The sequence below is a fragment of the Embiotoca jacksoni genome, unplaced genomic scaffold (genome assembly GCF_022577435.1).
Source record: "Embiotoca jacksoni isolate LCO1_2020_lvr unplaced genomic scaffold, fEmbJac1.0.p SCAF_9, whole genome shotgun sequence".
Classification (NCBI taxonomy): domain Eukaryota; kingdom Metazoa; phylum Chordata; class Actinopteri; family Embiotocidae; genus Embiotoca; species Embiotoca jacksoni.
Window position 1 is genome coordinate 9,763,699 of NW_027185447.1, and position 16,799 is coordinate 9,780,497.

A 16,799-nucleotide genomic window follows, 5' to 3' on the forward strand; every position below is an offset into this window, starting at 1 on the left:
CTACCTTCCACCACTGAAGGTAAACATTCCCACCTTGTCGGGTAGCTTGTCAATCTATGACGTCAAAACAACGGCATTAATTAGAGATGGGCTGCTGTCCAGAGTGCTGAATCCTCGGGGGAATGTGGTTAGAGTCCCATAACATTGAACATACCTCCTGCAGATAGAGAGACTCTTAAGAACTGACAGTGTTTTCTGGAAGTTGTAGAAGTCGCCACCATGGACCTGCTTCCCGCCCAGGAGGCCGCCAAAATCTACCACACCAACTATGTGAGGAACTCCCGAGCCATCGGCGTCATGTGGGCCGTGTTCACCATCTGCTTCGTAATCATCACGGTGGTGGTGTTCATCCAGCCCTTCTGGATCGGGGACAGCGTCAACACCCCGCAGGCCGGCTACTTCGGCCTCTTCCACTACTGTATCGGCAACGCGCTGACCTCGGAGCTCATCTGCAAGGGCAGCGCGCTGGACTTCGGCTCCATCCCGTCCCCGGCCTTCAGGACTGCCATGTTCTTCGTCGGGACCTCCATGCTGCTGGTTGTGGGCACCATGATCTCCTTCAGCTTGTTCTTCTTCTGCAATGCCGGAAACGTCTATAAAATCTGCGCGTGGATGCAGCTGGCGTCAGGTAATCTACCATTTTGTTTTCTTCCTTTTTTTAAACTTTACTAAAGATTTTACTAATATTTACTAAGATTTTAAGCTACATGAAAATACCTATACAATCATGAGAATGCATACCGGCACGAATATTATAGATTATACAATATACTTTATATAGAATAATAAAACACTGTGAAATGGTCCATTCTGCATAAAAAAATATAAAAAAAACACCATGATGTACTTTTTTTATTTCTTTTTTTTTTCAAATTTCATAGTCAAGAACTAATACTGAACTCAAAGAATTCAAGCTGTAAGATAAACACATATAATGCAGTTGGCTATATTGCTAATTATTTACCATGAGGCAATATAGAAACTAGGATTTATGGTCATTATTCAGAAGTAGTTAGTTGTGTCTGGCCTATAGAATGCATTAAAGTCTAAATTTAAATAGATGAAATGCATTAATTTATGCGCTTGATGTATTTTCATCAGTTTCTCAAAGACTCTATTATAGGCACCATCAGTAAGCCATAAAATATCACTATACATTATTAATAATATTGAAAGATTCTCTGGTGGTTGGTTTTCTCAATACACTGTAGAAATACAAGTTTAAAATAGACGTTCGATAAGGAGTCTGATGATATTCGTTAGGGTTCAAATATTGCTCAAGGTCACAGGTCACAGTCTTATTCTATTATTTTGAACCAAATTGTTGCTTTAGTGCCACCATGTGACTTTCCAAATAAAGATCTGAACACTTTCCCACTTTTTTCTGTTTGCTCTTGAAAGTACATGCCCTAAGAAATCTTTCATGTCTTCAAAAAGCGTATCACCTGAAAACCAGAACTCTGAAATAAAGCAGTGGATTTAAAGGACAAGTGAGACTTGTGCCTCTCTTATGAACTGTACTCCGAGTCAGGTGTGAGATGTGAACTCATCCTCGTCACCTCTCTGGTTTCAGGCGTGATGTGTCTTTGTACTGGATGTGTTGTTTTTCGCTGGGGAAGCCAATAAAGGATCCAGTTTCAGCCCAGGCCCTGACACCTCTGATGGGGGATTGATTACATGTTACAAGATCAGGTGTTGCCGAGCTGTTAACTGATCTAAACCTGCACCTAAACCTTCCACGGACAGGGAAACCCGCCATGATAAAAGCCTTAGTAACTTGGCGTTTCCTTGACAAGCATAGCACTGCAAAAATCTGAATTTTCTGTCAGTAGCTTTGGAAAAACCCAGAGGAAAGTTTACCAGATGAAGAGCATTCAACATTTAAGAACTTTCATAACAGTACATCATGCAAACAGCTCCAGCGAGCATCATCCGCCCTGCTGCACCATAAATAAATTAAACCTTTGGCACTTTATGGGGGAACATCATGCCTTATTCTGCACACAGGAGGCTCCAAAGAACCTCCCTCATAATTATCTATCAAAGTAGAAGCACACAAGAGGTAATAATTGCAGTGCTCTTCCATTTTTGTATCCTTCCCCCGCAGCCGCTTTGATGGTGATGGGCTGCATGATCTATCCAGACGGCTGGGACGCTCCGGAGGTGAAGAGGATGTGTGGCCAGAGTACGGATAAGTACGCCCTTGGAAACTGCACGGTGCGCTGGGCCTACATCCTGGCCATCATCAGCATTCTGGACTCCCTGCTCCTGGCTCTGCTGTCCTTTACCCTCGGCAACCGGCAGGACAAACTGCTGCCAGATGACTTTGAGGTGGAGGGAGCGGGTGAAGGTTGAGGTATGATGCTGGACCGTCTGAATGCTTGGCTCTAGATGTTTTTCATTGCAGATATTTTAATGTGTCACAGCTGGAAAAAGCGCGGGTGTAATAGGCAGCATTAAAAACAGCGGCATTCCATTTAGTAGAGCCAGTTACACGGTCCTGGTGTTTTGCATGATGGCTCACTGAGACTCCCTTGGAACAGAGACCTGTGCTCTTCTTGGTAATACAAATCATATCCGAGGTTTGAGAATTATTAAACACTTTAGTTTCAAATTTCATTTTAGACTTTGGAAACAAAACAACCTCACGGTCCATTTAGTGTCTGCTTTGGAGCTCTCAGGTCTCTTAAAATGACATTTTTTTCCTGAGCTCCAAAGTACTCTAAACCTTCCTGGCTGCATTCCTTTTTGGTTTACAAATCGATTAACCACATACAGAAATGAACGGTTATTATCTGCAGTATTTATCCTCTCTAAAAGCTCAGGTTCAAGTTCATATTTATCCCACGGCGAGCCAGAGCTACAGAATCGACAGATTAACGAAGAGGGCCTATTGATTGTATGATTTCATACATCGTTGCCCAGGAGGCTACAAGTATAATGCAACACTTTTACCTTTGAGCTCTGAAAAAACGACTGCTCATGCAACACGTGTCACTCTGAAGTGCTTCTGCTTTCTTTGCAGGTTGATTAACTAATTTTACAGTGTTGGATAAAAGCCAGCAAACTCCCATTTAGTCCATTTATTAAAGTCATCTTTAAGAGGTTTTTTTTCTTCTTTTACAGAAAACTCCAGATGAACACATGGACCTTCAGGACCAGTGAAGCAGACATACTGTGACTTCATGATGCTTTGAGTCAAGCTGTTCACCTTTCTTGCCTTATGTTTAAGATTTTGTTTTCAAAGCTGCAGTGATAAACTTTTGGTCACATGTAGTAGCTCTTTAATGCGTCACAAAGCACACAACAACTGCATTGTTCTCTTTAGATATCGTCACCCAATAAACAGGCTGGACACAGTCACTGCGTACTGTATGAAGACCTGTTTTATTGTATGGTGTGTTGTACAGTTTTTGTAAATCAACAGCTCACACAAGTCTATGTTCTTCAATCTGACACTAATGTAAAGTTTTGCTTTTACCTAGGTCTCAACAGGTAACAGGTTACTTTGATATGTTCAGTTGGGGACACCATTACATAACATCAGATCTCACCATTTCTCTGGTAAAAACAGTGACATTATTGAACAGTTGGCCACACATACAGCTGAGCTCAAACACATCTTCCATACGCTTTATTAAAACACAGCTACCCAGCTAAATCATTTTAGCTCAGATATAAGATTTGTTAAAAACTGTACATAACTGTAATATACATAAAGGCAAACTCTTTGGTACAGATATATACAGTTTATTTTCACTTTTTTTCTTTTAAATTGGGCTTCTTAACATTTTATCCTGTTGAAACCTTGAAAACACTATAACCCTGAATTGTAATAGGTGGATGAGAATACCAGCCTCCCATGAGAACGAAAGATCTCATTTATTGGAATTAACTAACCACTAAATACCAGGTGACAGCGGGTTTGTCATGACTAAACGTGACCTACTTTGTCAGACAGGTAAGAAAACTAGAAGAGCCTGTCTGGAGAAATGCTATGAACACAGTCAGTGTAAATGTCAGCCCAGTGTGCAACTTCCTAAGCCTACTTTACAAATACAAAACACATACCTTACATGTGTAATATAAGATAAAAGAATTCATTAAAAAAGGAACACAGCACTAATGAAAATGTACGAGGAAAAAAAAGTGAGAGCGAGTCCTTTTTAAGGGGACAAAAATGACCAGTAACGGCTACATATCCTTGAATTGTTTGGGTTTTAGTGCAGGAGTGTAACAAACAAGGATGAGTCACTAGCAGTACAATGACAGGTTTGCTTAGTTAGGTGGGTGAACAGAGCACAGCAGTTGGAGCCAACATGACCACAAAGTAATAAAAATCCACTGGATTCTTGACGTCATCACACCGAGAGAAGAACCAACAAATACAAAGCAAACGTACACAGAAGCATCAGCTCAATAACGAGAACATAAGAAATCCAAAAACAACGAAACAAAAAGAAATAAATATTCATCTGATATGACCAAACTGGAAAGTGATCTGTTGCAGTCTCTGGAGAAAAGTGGGAAAGGAGGTAAGGTGGCTGGAGGACTCCACTAGAGGGCAAGCCAGGGGTGGCGCAGGCACTCTGCAGCCGTGGCTCTTTTTTCAGGGATCAGCTCCAGCATGGGAATCAGGAAGTCAGTGAAGCACTCGGCTTCTTCACGGGGCCACTCGTACTTGTCGACCAGCACCTCCAGCAGGCCCCACGGCTTCAGCTTAGTGATGTGTTTCAAATCACCTGCAGACAAACCAAACACACGGCGCTTTACCAGAGAACCATGCAGCTGTGGAGCACAGCGATGTGTCCCACTTTTAAATTCACTACGAGGTGGTCATGTCAGTGAAAACATCACGTATGCAATCTTAGTATCTACAACTGACATAAATTCAATATTCTAAAAGTAATTCCTCAACATTTTGTGACGGAAAACTTTTTTCTTACTTTTCAACAAGTGAACATCATTATGACTCTAGCACAAGCATTAGGATGTGCTCCAGAGTAGACAGAAAACTCTCTCTCTAATCTTGACAAGGATACTTCTATTTACCTTTCTTGGTGAAAAAATCCTTGGAATATTTGCCGGTCATTATGAGTTTGCGTGGGACACTTCCCAGCAGCTCAATGATCAGTGCTATATGGTCTACGCGGCAGACAGTTGCAGAAGGAGAGGAGAAGACAGACAAACAAACAGATTCATGAGACAGTGTCCCAGTCACAGGCCCACTCTGGGTGTGTGGGTGGAGGGCCGAGGGAGCATCAGGTTGGGCTGACGGCGCAAACATGGGCCTGACTGTTGCAGAGGTCGGGGTACACAGACCAGGAACAGGATGGAGGATTAAATAGAAATTGCGTTTTTCAAATTATGTGTGGATGAAGAGTATTCATGTGATTTCTGCCTCATTGGTTTGTTCTTCTGCAGAGCCTGTTCAGGTTAGCCGAGCAGAAATGCGCTATACAAATAAAATTGACGTAAAGTATTTTATATTCTGAAATGCACATTTTATACACTTCAAACCAGCAATCACATGAAACGCCGCACATTTTTTTTTTATCTATAAATTCTCTGTGATCTAATATATGCAAATATTAGATCACAGAGAATATATAGAAAGAAATTTTAAGCATTAAATGCTTATACAAAAAGCATTTTAATAAAATTAGATCAAATCAAACGACTGACCTTACACTCAGCCTGTGAGTCTCCTCAACAGGGATCAATACCGTATCAAGTATCCAGCCAAGTCGTCTGGCTAGTACTGTATACGCCTCCGCCAGACGATCTTTGACAGAACTACCGAATCAATGTCTGATAGTACATTTATTGGTCTGTGTTCATTACTACGCCAACTGGCCTGCACGCCCGACGACTCTGTTCGCTCTGCGTGTGCCGACAGGAACCTCCTCCCCTCGCCCTCCCGTCCACCTTTCCCAGAGCGAGCCACAGACAGAGGGGTGGCATACCTCTCTTGGTGAAGTATTCCTGTGAGTATTTGCCACTCAGAGCATAGTGACGCGGGATTTTACCGAGCAACTCAATCATGAGCGCGAGATGGTCTGGAAATGAGGCACATGAGAGGGGGAGAGGGAAGATAGAAAGTCAGAGGAGAGGAGAGGAGAGGAGAGGAGAGGAGAGGAGAGGAGAGGAGAGGAGAGGAGAGGAGATGGCAAACAGTCATGTGGAACAATGTATTAGGAACAATGGATGATGACAGCCTAGTATATCAAGAAGCAAATGTATGAAGAGACTAGATTATTTATGAATATTAAAAGTTATTTCAACCATTTAAACACATGTAGGTCATTCACTTTCACATATGATATCAAACAATGAGTATTAAGTAACAGTCAAAATAAGGCTTCAAAGCACAGGCCTCAAGGTCATAAACTAAAACACACTCAACAGATGATGATACAAGATGAGTAAATACAGCAGAGAAAGCAGTGTTGGAAAGAAGCAATGGATCTATGCGAACAAAAGAGCCAATTCACAGCTGCAGGACGTGCCAATAAGCTGAGGGTTGGATTTCTGACATGCAAGAGCGGAATCAAGTCAGTACAGAAAAAGCAGCAAGCCAACATGAACATAAAGAAAGCGAGAGGAGGAGGACAAGGACACGTGAAGAGTGAGTAAGGAGGAGATGAAGAAAGATGAGTGAGGGAACGAGAGAGATGGCCCCATCTCCAGCATGGCAAGAAAGTGGTGTGAGGTGTTAAACAGGAAATAAACACAGGAATGTTGGTACTCTTTATCACAGGATTATTGCTTCCCTGTTTCTTTTTTCCAAATTTGCCACCAGTAGAAAATACTGCAATGGAGTACCTCATTTAAGTGTTAAAAGTGTGAAAATCTGAACAAACGGCGCAATAATTTGGAGACAGGGTCAGACGTTGCCATGCATACTGTGAAACTCTTATTGGAAATGTGAATTTTAAATAATTCATGACAATAAAACACCAGTGAGGGCCAATTTAACAAGAATAACACCATGAAGCTCTTTACAGTAACGGCTAAAAGCTACCATCAAACCTAATTGGCTGTCGAGTGAATCAGCCATTGTTAAAACTACTACATGTGGCGTCTAGGAGTAATGCTGCGCAGTTAAAAATAGATCAAACAGAGAATGGACAGGAAGAGGAAGACCCAGCAATACCTTCGTCCCTGGAATAATCTTCACCAGAATGTGGCTCAAACAAGTAGTCGCCTGTGGAAAGCTCAAAGGCCTGAAGAGACAAAACCACCATCGTCATAAACACAGGAGAAGATACGGTGTGAAGCCATCTGTCTACATCTAAATAAATCAGTCCTTCCTCTAGCAAAGTGTTCAAAATTCTGCAGAAGGTCTTTTCAAGTTGGACTAGGACTTTATTTTCAAGGTCAATGCAGTCAAATTGTTGTCCGTGCATCTCTCACCATGCAGGCTGTGCTCCATATATCAGCCGGCGTGCTGTAGCCAGCACCGATGAGCACCTCCAAAGAGCGGTATTGTCGCGTCTGAATGTCTTCAGTAAAGTGCTTGTGCTGGGAGAGGAGGACGCAGGAGAAAACACACATCCTAAAAAACAAGAATCTGTAACGTGTAAATAACAGAGCCTGCAGACTGTATCGTGAGCCAGAGATAGAAATATCTTATGAGAATAACATTCATCAGAACTACAACTACACAGCATCTGCCAATCCATTTCTAAACTTAAATTGATAACCCATCTAAAAAGCTGGAAGACTGAAGCATTTCTATTCTGGTAGCAAGATGACACCGGATGAGTTCTTAGCTGCGAAGCGTCATTGCTAATCAGGAAATCCCTCAGGTCATTAGTAAACTACTCACCACCCAGCAGGCATTTCCCAGATCTGCAATCTTGACCTTGATCTTGTCTGCATTGAATGGCTCCAGAGGGTTAACTAACAGGGATCCTGCTGTTTGCTTGCCTACATCAGAGCAGAGGGACAAACAGAGAGATAAGCGTGGAATAACATCAGTCAATATTTCAAAGTTCATTTAGCTGAGGAATCTGTATCAAACTTCCACATTAGCTCAGTCTGAGCAAATAGCCTCAGAAAAAAACAAAACTCTCCACAGTTATAGATTTCAGCTGACTGACCGTTTCCCAGGCTTTCCTGGGTTCTGTAATGACAGTCGGGGTCGTCCTCTCCCTCCTCCTCCTGTAAAATACTTTGTTCCAGCTCTCCTTCCTCCAGCCCAGCAGGAAGGCATCTCTCAGTGACTCCTCTGCTGTGAGCACCCCTGCTTTCAGTCTCAGTGTCCAGCCCGGTGAAATCTGTAGAGTCCACACCGTTGCACATGGGGTGGAGGGGGGACTCCTTGCGTTGCTCCTCCGGAGTGGCGCATTTCTCTGTGAACTCTGCGTTGCCGTTGTGTTGGTCTTCGTCCCTCCACTGGGACTGCTCCTGCTCCTGTTCCTCCTCCACCTCCACGTGGCCGTTACAGTTCACCTCCGACAGCTCTTCTGGTCCCACCCTCATGACGTCTGCATTCACGCTGCTCTCTGAAAGGATTAGGAGAAGACAGATAACAACTCTTTTCAAAAGATACACACCACACGGCAATAAAAATTCAGGAAGCACACATCACTCCTGCGATATCGGCTTCGTACCCTCCGTTTCCTCGTTACCCAGCTCCTGAAGAGACACCTGTCTAAGAGGCGCACAGGCCCGTCCCTTTGGAGACTGCAGGTCCTCATCTTCCTCGTCGTCCTCTCGTGTCTCTGTGGTCTTTTCCATCTCTTCCAAGTCCATGATGCACTTTTCCAGCAGCTCCGCTTGACGCTTCTGCTTCTTTTTTAATTTCTTTTTTTTGTTCTTAGACATTTTTATAGTCTGTAAGAGATGAACAAAGGAAATGAAAGGTGTGATTTAAAAGTGTGTAATAATGAAAATGTGAAACGCAGATGTCCAATGTAAAAAGTCAATAGTAACACATTTGTACCTGTTTCGGAGCCGGCGCCGTGCTGACTGAAAAGAGAACATCAGATCAGTGCAAACTGTTCCCAAACTGTCTTTGTGAATGTACATATGAATGTGTGTGTGTGCTTCATACTTGCTGAACCGGAGGGAGGAGGCGCTCCAGCCCGTTGCCACTCTGTGGCCTCGGCTGCAAGCTTTCGGACGTAAGGCTCATCGACGCTCATCAGGATGTTTTCCGGCTTGATGTCTGTGTGGATGATCTCACACTTTGAGTGCAGGTAGTCCAGGCCTTGGAGAACCTCAAACACAAATACATGGAGAACAATTATCTCATTGTAAAAGTTACAAAATAATTATTCAAACTAAACACTTTTTAAGATTTCAACAGCCTTTTTGTTGGTGTATTTTTTTTTTAGTTTTACACAAAATTTTAATATATAATAAAAAAAAGCTGATTCATATCTAAAGGAAACACAAATGCAGGCAATCTGAGCAAAGTAAAACGCAAATGCACTTTTTTTCCCCCCTTCACACTCCATCTGTCAAGTTAAGCGGCAGGTTTGCCTTATTTACTGTTTATATGTTCAGTTACCACAACAAGCTCTCTGTCCAGACTGGTTTCCACCCATTGAACAGCCCGGACGCTGCGCAGCTTTTGTGTACTGCTGCGAGCGACCAGCGAGCCTTCATCATGAGTCATCGGTGTTCAAAAGGTATGACGGTGGGTCTCCTGTTACCTGCTTTATGATGCTCTTCACACAAGGCAGAGGCAGCCCTTGGTAATTGGACTTTATTATCCATTTTAACAAGTGATGTCCCAGCACCTCAAACACCATGCAGACATCTGAACATCACAGCAGTTAAGAGAGAAATGAAGTAGGAAGTAGAGCCGAGCCTGAAAATGTGGTCATTGACCTACAGGAGGAGCATTGTTTACACTGAAGAGAGGGAAGGTCATCGGAGTGCAAACTCCACGCTGTTGTGAAGGACTCTCATATTACAGCTGCAACTGTCCCTGTGGCATTCAGGGGATGATACTCGGCCAAAGTATTATGATAGGTTGAGGTCTGTTTGGCGCACACAAGTTCAATTTAGTGCACCTGCACCTGTTGTTTACTTTGCTACTTGCACACTGCTTTTTAAGCTCAATTTGACACCGATGGAAAAAATGATCCCTTCAATCACAATATATATTTTTAGGAATTAAGAGACTTTAGTCTTTTCAGTGGGAAGAAATTCCACAGATTAATTGTGAGTCACAAAAAAGACGAGGAAGTGTTAGTAATATTTAGCTGTGAAGGATACGAGTTCCGTTTACACCAGAGATCTTAAAGTCGTCTAGCAGCTGGACCACCATCTCACGTTTAGGATCATCGGGGTCCGAGTTTCTTACCTGGAGGCAGAGAAAAGGAACAATGCAAACAAAACAGTGAAGATTTGCATGTGCTAATGGTAGAGTGGACCAGTACAGGATCGGCATATATGTTTCCTCATCTGTAACCATGTAATACTGCCTAAACACATCAGTCTAACATACTAGTGTTGTTTGTTTGTGTGTGTGTGTGTGTGTGTGTGTGTGTGTGTGTGTGTGTGTGTGTGTGTGTGTGTGTGTAAAATCATGCACTGTGTAGAGTGTGTAACGGCTTGCAGTGTAAGCAGGGCTGTTGTCGTGTGTTATTATGAACCGTGATTGATGCATCTGCACTGATGCCATCAGTCCATTGACTGCGATTTCAACCTAAATCCTTGCGCGTGCAATTAACTCAGGCACTTACAGATCTAAGGAGTTTGATCTCATCCACTGCCGTCTCCGTGTAGTGCTCCGCACTCTTCACCACTTTCATTGCAACGAACCTCTTCACCCTGCAACCACAGAGCAAGTGACGTTCGCTAACAGGAAGCATCGTACAAGGTCCGACCACAACAGTTTCAGAACCAGCTGCTATTTTATGTTATCCAATTTTAGGCCTCAAAAACAAAACAAAACAAAGCAGTGATAATATGCAGTAAGGTTTGTCTCGTACTGGATGTCCCAGGCCAGCCATACGGTGGAGAAGTGTCCCCAGCCCAGTTTCCGGATCACATGGTATTTTCCATTGTAAAGGTCACCTACTTTCACATGGTGGTAACCACCTAGAAGAAAAGATAAATGCAGGTGGATTAGGCAAGGCAATACTCTGGTTATTGTAACTGTCATAGGAACACCTTCAAACCTTGGTTTATCTATTTCAATTCAGGCATTAAAGTGGCACTACTCAGTTCTTAGGGAAGTTTGTTTACTGAACAATTTAATTTAGTTTTCCCTATTATAGCCTGCAGGTGAAACCACTGAATAAGTTGGGACTCGCCTTTGCAGTAGTCGTTTGGGTCCTCCTGCTCTTCATCATCAGAGCCAAGAATCTCCTCGGGTTCCTCGGGTTCCTGAGGCGAAGCTTCCAGCTGTGGTAGCTGTCGGGCTCTGGGATTGACCGGCTGCCTGATGGACAACCAAACCAGCCAACACAGACTTTAAAGAGGAAAGCAGTCCCTGACATATTCTGTTTTGTCTCCTGTCATTTGAGTGATGATCTTCACAGCCCTTCTTAATAACCTTTTGTTTAATTGATTGTTTAATATATTACTACTTAACAAATGTCATACAAGCATAGCAGAAACTGAGTTGACAAATGAAGAGTTTGTTGACAGTAAAACTGAACCACACCCAAATCCTGCTTGACGCATTACAGGTAGGTGTTAAAAAAAAAGAAAAAGTAATAGCAACAGTTGGCATTATTCACCTTTAAGCCTTGGACAGGTTATTCATTTGAGTCATGTTCCCTGAAATTAAGTTGTGAGCTTTGGTGTAACTGCCTGCGAGAGTCATAGTTTGGCATGGATGTCAAGCAAAGACAGATTTGTAAGCATCTGTCCTGGTGCAACCAACTGAGTTTAAGATATGAATTAAATATAAATGAAACTTCAACAGCAGCAGAAACAAACATTAAGGCCTGTCCTGAACTAATCTGCAAGATTGGTATCTAAGGCAATTAAAGAAGTTTTTGATTGATCTGTATATAGAATAAACACACTGCACCTTGCACAGTGAGAGTATCAGAGTAGCCTATATTTTCAGCTGGCAGCACATGTCTGAAGGAGAATGGTTTTACTAATTTTACTGCAAGGCCTATTTTAGGCTACGTGAGTATCTGCAAAATATCAACACTGCTGGATGAGAATGTCAGTAGTCGGTACTGGGCAAATTACTTGGATAAAGGCTAAAACAGCTGCAGCTGCCTTAAAAATATATATTCTTTATCATGAATATATATATAATATACTTGTTTTTTTAAAGGAGAGTCAGCCATGTGAGGTTTTAATTAAATAAGTAATAAAAAAAATCTTTTAAAGAGGTGAAATAAAAATACAGCAGCTCTTTTTCCACTTTTCACAGCCAGTGAACAAGATTGATTGAGCTTTCCACAGCTCTGAATCACAAGAACAACATCAATGAACTTCAGCCACTTGTGTGTGTTATATGTGTAGCATCATAAATTCTGTGTTTGCCAACAGTTCAGTTTCTAAAGCCAAACAGCCTGATGCTCCTGCCTCCACAGTGGAGATGAATGCTGCTCACCTCTATGGGGGCCGAGAGAGCCGAGATCACGTTCAAATAAATTCCTAAAACTGGGCTGCGCTGTCGAGCAAACAGGCTGCTGGTTTATCTGCAACCCTTTCGTCATGCCTGCTATGGTTATCTGAAGTTACAGCACAAATGACTAACTAAAGAGCATCAATTAATTACCAAATTATTTTAAATGGATTACGGCTTTATAATGATATCTTTCCATTTGAAAAACAGTCAACACTTTTGCATTACAGCAATTCCGGTAAATAATAAGACATTTGGTATTAAAAATGAATCAATTCACACAGAGCATCATCGCACAACAAAGACAGAAGACCGAGATGAACCAAAGGAATATCATAAATAAATGCGGAGTGAGACCAAACAACAATTAGTCATCTTTTCATTGAAAAAAAATATGGCTCTAATATTGGGTGGGTGCTCATCACTTTGGGCGTTGGGGGGGGCTACTGTATGCGTCGACATTCAAGTTATTCCCATGTACATTTTCCTAGAGAGTCTTACGTCGACATCTTATTCAGAATGTTAACCAGTCCACTTCACTCTGTCCTACTGCTCCTCTATACGTACACTGCTCAGTATGCAGGGATGACTGTGGCATGCAAAGGCACCGTTTGAAGTTATATTTAGTTTCTTCGTATCACATGATTCTTAGGTCTGATAGACATGCCCGTTTCAGCCGTGAAGATAACACTGTCAGGAGGTGAGTATTTTTGCTACAGTGCCGTTTCCAGTGAAACACCATGCTTCGGTGGGCTGATGTGGGCTTCTTCATTCTCTTGTTTTAAATATAGCACAGGCTGTTATGTAACACTCTGGAGGATGCCACTGGTGCAGACATGATTAGTAGATTGTTAGGTGCACCAAAACAATCACTGCAAGGTATCAAAACCTGAGCAGTCTATTTTTAGCCCTAAAATGTTGCATTATCATAATGCAATCGTATTTATTTTCATAGTAGGACATGGCCTTCGAGTAGTTTATTTCAGGCTCAGCATGCTGCACATTCTATACGGCTGGTTTACAACTTATGTCTTATTAATATAACCGATAATACCACTGCTCTTACTAAAAAAAAAAAAAAAAAACGCCATGCAAAAAAAAAAAAATGGAGCGCTCTGGGAAGCAACCCAGCTGTATCTCTGGATCATGCCCTGACCGAAATAAAGTGCAAGCAAGGACCTTTTTTGAGAGTGTCACATCTAAATGGCAGGAAAAACGCAGAGACGGCACAGGAGTACACCTGCAACAAACAACCAGCTTTGACTGAGGACAGCTGACCATCAGGAGGGCGTCCTAAACAACACGAAGAGACGACGAGACATGGAGTGAGGGCTCACTTTTTGCTGGTCTTTTTTGCTTTCCCCCTCTTCTTCCTTGCCTGGAGTGCCAGAACTGGAGGGGAAGAAAAGCACACAAAAAACACACACACAGAGGCAAATGATTTTACTATTGTGTGGTTGCCTTTTGTTCATCAGCTGACACTCGAGACAAAAAAAATAAAAAATAAAAAACTGCCTGGGAGGTAAAGTAGACAGCTACCTGCCCCAGCAGCTCCGTATGCATTGAATTGTGTCACGTTTGCACGTAGCGGCACCTGAAATAATAGCTGCGGTGCAAAGCGTCGGTCTGTCAGTCACCGGGTTTCATACTGGGACCCATCTGACGTTAACTTAGCTAACCACCTATCCGCTCCTCTAAAACACGGCACTTTGGGTGAAGTAACGCCAGACACTCGGGGCGGCTGGCTGGCTGGCTGTCGGTTCACCCAGTGCCGCATTAACAGATGGTTACTGCTGTCGGTGTTTTCGGTTTTAACACGGAAGGATCCGGAGAGCTGAACGCACCGAGCTGTAATCCCGACACGTCCCATTGAAGCTAAGGCTAATGTCTCGGAGAGCTAGCGCAGCTCAGTGCGTGACAGACGTCTTCAATTAAAACCGCTATCTGCATGTAAAGCGCCTCGGCTAAAAAAAAAAAAAAATATCACATGAGCGACTACAGAGGGACGTCAGCCGCCCCGTCAACACACACACACACAGGCTCTAACTTTGGTCGTGCAGTGGACGACCTGTCGCGTACAGATTTACCTTTCCTCTCCATGTCAGCTGGATTCGTAGCCTAGCCGTTAGCTGGTGATCGAATGTTCCACGCATGCGCCCTTGGCTCCCCAGTGACGTCTCCACCTGAGCGTCAAACATTTATTTATTTTTTTTTTAATGTGTGTTTTCACTTCTCTGAGGCTGCACGCAACAGAGACGGTAAACTACCTTATAAAGAAGTAGCGTACGTCGCGCTACCGAGAGGAATTTCACCTCGTGTTTTTAACCTCTTATTTACTTTTACAGGATTGAAAAAGCGACAGTGCACCGAGGCAGGTAGTTCTGCAGTGTTAAACGGTCTGCCTGTTAGTGAGGTGTTAAAATGGTGTGTGCGCTTGCACACTTCACCAGAATGTGAAAGACGTTTGGGAATAAGAAGATGGAGGCTGCGCACATTTTTAATATGAAGAGCATAAACCAATTCTGTATCCTAAATAAACTGACCATTGGTTATACAAAAAAAGAAAATTTAAAAAAAAAACGTCAAACTGAAACTGACAGTGGCACATAACAGATTAGATTAGATTTGACTTTATTAATCCCACAGTGGGGACATTTACTCGTCACAGCAGCAGAGAAAAAGACCCCCAAAAAAGTGCACACAATATGAAAAAAATTACAAATACTTATGATGGGGTCTTGATGGGGTCAAATTACAGGGACTGACACTGGATTCTTGAGATCAAAATCAATATTCCTAAATTTCACATTGTGATAATAGTATCCTGTCCAGTGTTCTTACTTTTCTGGCATAAATAAGCATTTTAGGCATCGAGCCCTGAACCATATATGCCACTAGTAAGGATACCCTGATGCACAAACAAGTTCAGAGAGCTACGGGCAGAAATAAAAGACAGTGAAGAGTAAGTGCAGACTGATGCAATAAATTGAAATTACAAAGCCATGTGCAGTGCAGTATCCAAGGCCTGTGTGCATTAAATGTTTTGAATACACATTAGCGCAAAAAACTAGTTTCCTCTTATTCCTGATAAAGTGAATGGTGAGATATATAATAGCATATAATCCATTGCTATTAACATTCAAGCAAATAAAATACAATAAAATAACAAATTAAATTCATAATTTTACACATTCATTACAACATATAACTTCCTATAGTGTTTGCTGATATATAGTACATATGTAAAATAAGTGTAAAAGTATTAGTGAATTTTTTTTAAATTATGTTCCCCCCACCCCCCAAAAAAAAGCCTTAAAGGTAAATACATTGCTGTAACAACACAATACAAAGAAGAAATTATACATGATACTTAAAACTTAAGTTAACATATGTATATTAAGCTAAATGGGACATTTTACAGTTGAAACAAACTTTTCACAAGTAGTAATTGGAAAAGCTGTTCAATTACTGTAAAACCTATACTTGGCTTTTCTGAACTGTTATTTCTTGTGTCACAACCCACCTCAAGGCTGGACAACAAATGGGAGACTACACACACAAATCCAAAGAGAAAAGAATGTTTATTAAGGTAAACTAAGCAACTCAAAACAAAATGTGGGAATATCAAGTATCAGTAATGTAAGAATTTGTGGATGGGTGGAGTGAATCTAAGTGTAAATTGAAATTAAAACTGCAAGCAGTGATATGCAGGCCCTCGCGTGCTACACGTCGGGGAGCTAGCGGGTCGGCTTGCAGTTTACATTTTTTACTCTATACTCTATACTCTATACTAAAATGACTTTTGGGTCACTTTTTGGACACCACGCCACGGGCACACGGATGGATGAAAACAAATTCTTTTGATACATTTTAATTACAAACATGTTATGAGTGCACAGACTAAATTTCAAGTCGGTCCGACAAAATCTGTAGGAGTTCATTAAAATACAACGTGTGCGTCGCCAAAATTGGCAACTAAATTCAAAATGGAGGACTTCCTGTTGAGTTGACGTACTGGTGCTTTGGAACTTTTTCGTACATCTTTGTGATACACATGTCCACCGAATTTCGTGCATGTAGATAAATGTAGCCGCCGGGACATCTGTTTTAGGGGCGCTCGCGATCCATTTGGCCACGCCAATTCACGACTCCACTAAAATACAAAATTTTCGTACCAGTGTACCAACTTTCATGTGTTTTTGAATATGATAAAGCCAAAAAATACAGTTGTTTACAGAGAATA

The 16,799-nt window shown here is 42.0% G+C and overlaps 2 protein-coding genes across 3 annotated transcripts; one reads left to right on the forward strand and one right to left on the reverse strand.

Moving 5' to 3' along the window:
• The first annotated feature begins 216 nt into the window (after positions 1-216).
• lhfpl5b (LHFPL tetraspan subfamily member 5b) lies at positions 217-2,355 on the forward strand. The gene is made up of 2 exons (XM_069140571.1): positions 217-628; positions 2,108-2,355. The coding sequence occupies exons 1-2, from the start codon at positions 220-222 to the stop codon at positions 2,353-2,355; spliced, it is 657 nt and encodes a 218-aa protein (XP_068996672.1). The 5' UTR covers positions 217-219.
• Positions 2,356-3,068: 713 nt separating this feature from the next.
• On the reverse strand, positions 3,069-14,733 carry srpk1a (SRSF protein kinase 1a). Of its 2 annotated transcripts, none has more exons than XM_069140584.1 (16): positions 14,644-14,733; positions 13,894-13,948; positions 11,277-11,404; positions 10,953-11,061; positions 10,704-10,791; positions 10,234-10,321; positions 9,666-9,772; positions 9,062-9,227; positions 8,951-8,976; positions 8,619-8,841; positions 8,106-8,510; positions 7,832-7,932; positions 7,417-7,524; positions 7,157-7,226; positions 5,053-5,145; positions 3,069-4,742 (listed from the first exon to the last, which is right to left on the reverse strand). In XM_069140584.1, exons 1-16 carry the CDS (start codon positions 14,654-14,656, stop codon positions 4,558-4,560), a joined length of 1,965 nt encoding a protein of 654 aa, XP_068996685.1. In that variant the 5' UTR covers positions 14,657-14,733; the 3' UTR covers positions 3,069-4,557. The 2 variants fall into 2 exon arrangements, with proteins under 2 accessions (XP_068996685.1, XP_068996686.1); XM_069140585.1 differs by lacking the exon at positions 5,053-5,145 and adding an exon at positions 5,967-6,059.
• Between the last annotated feature and the right edge of the window lie 2,066 nt (positions 14,734-16,799).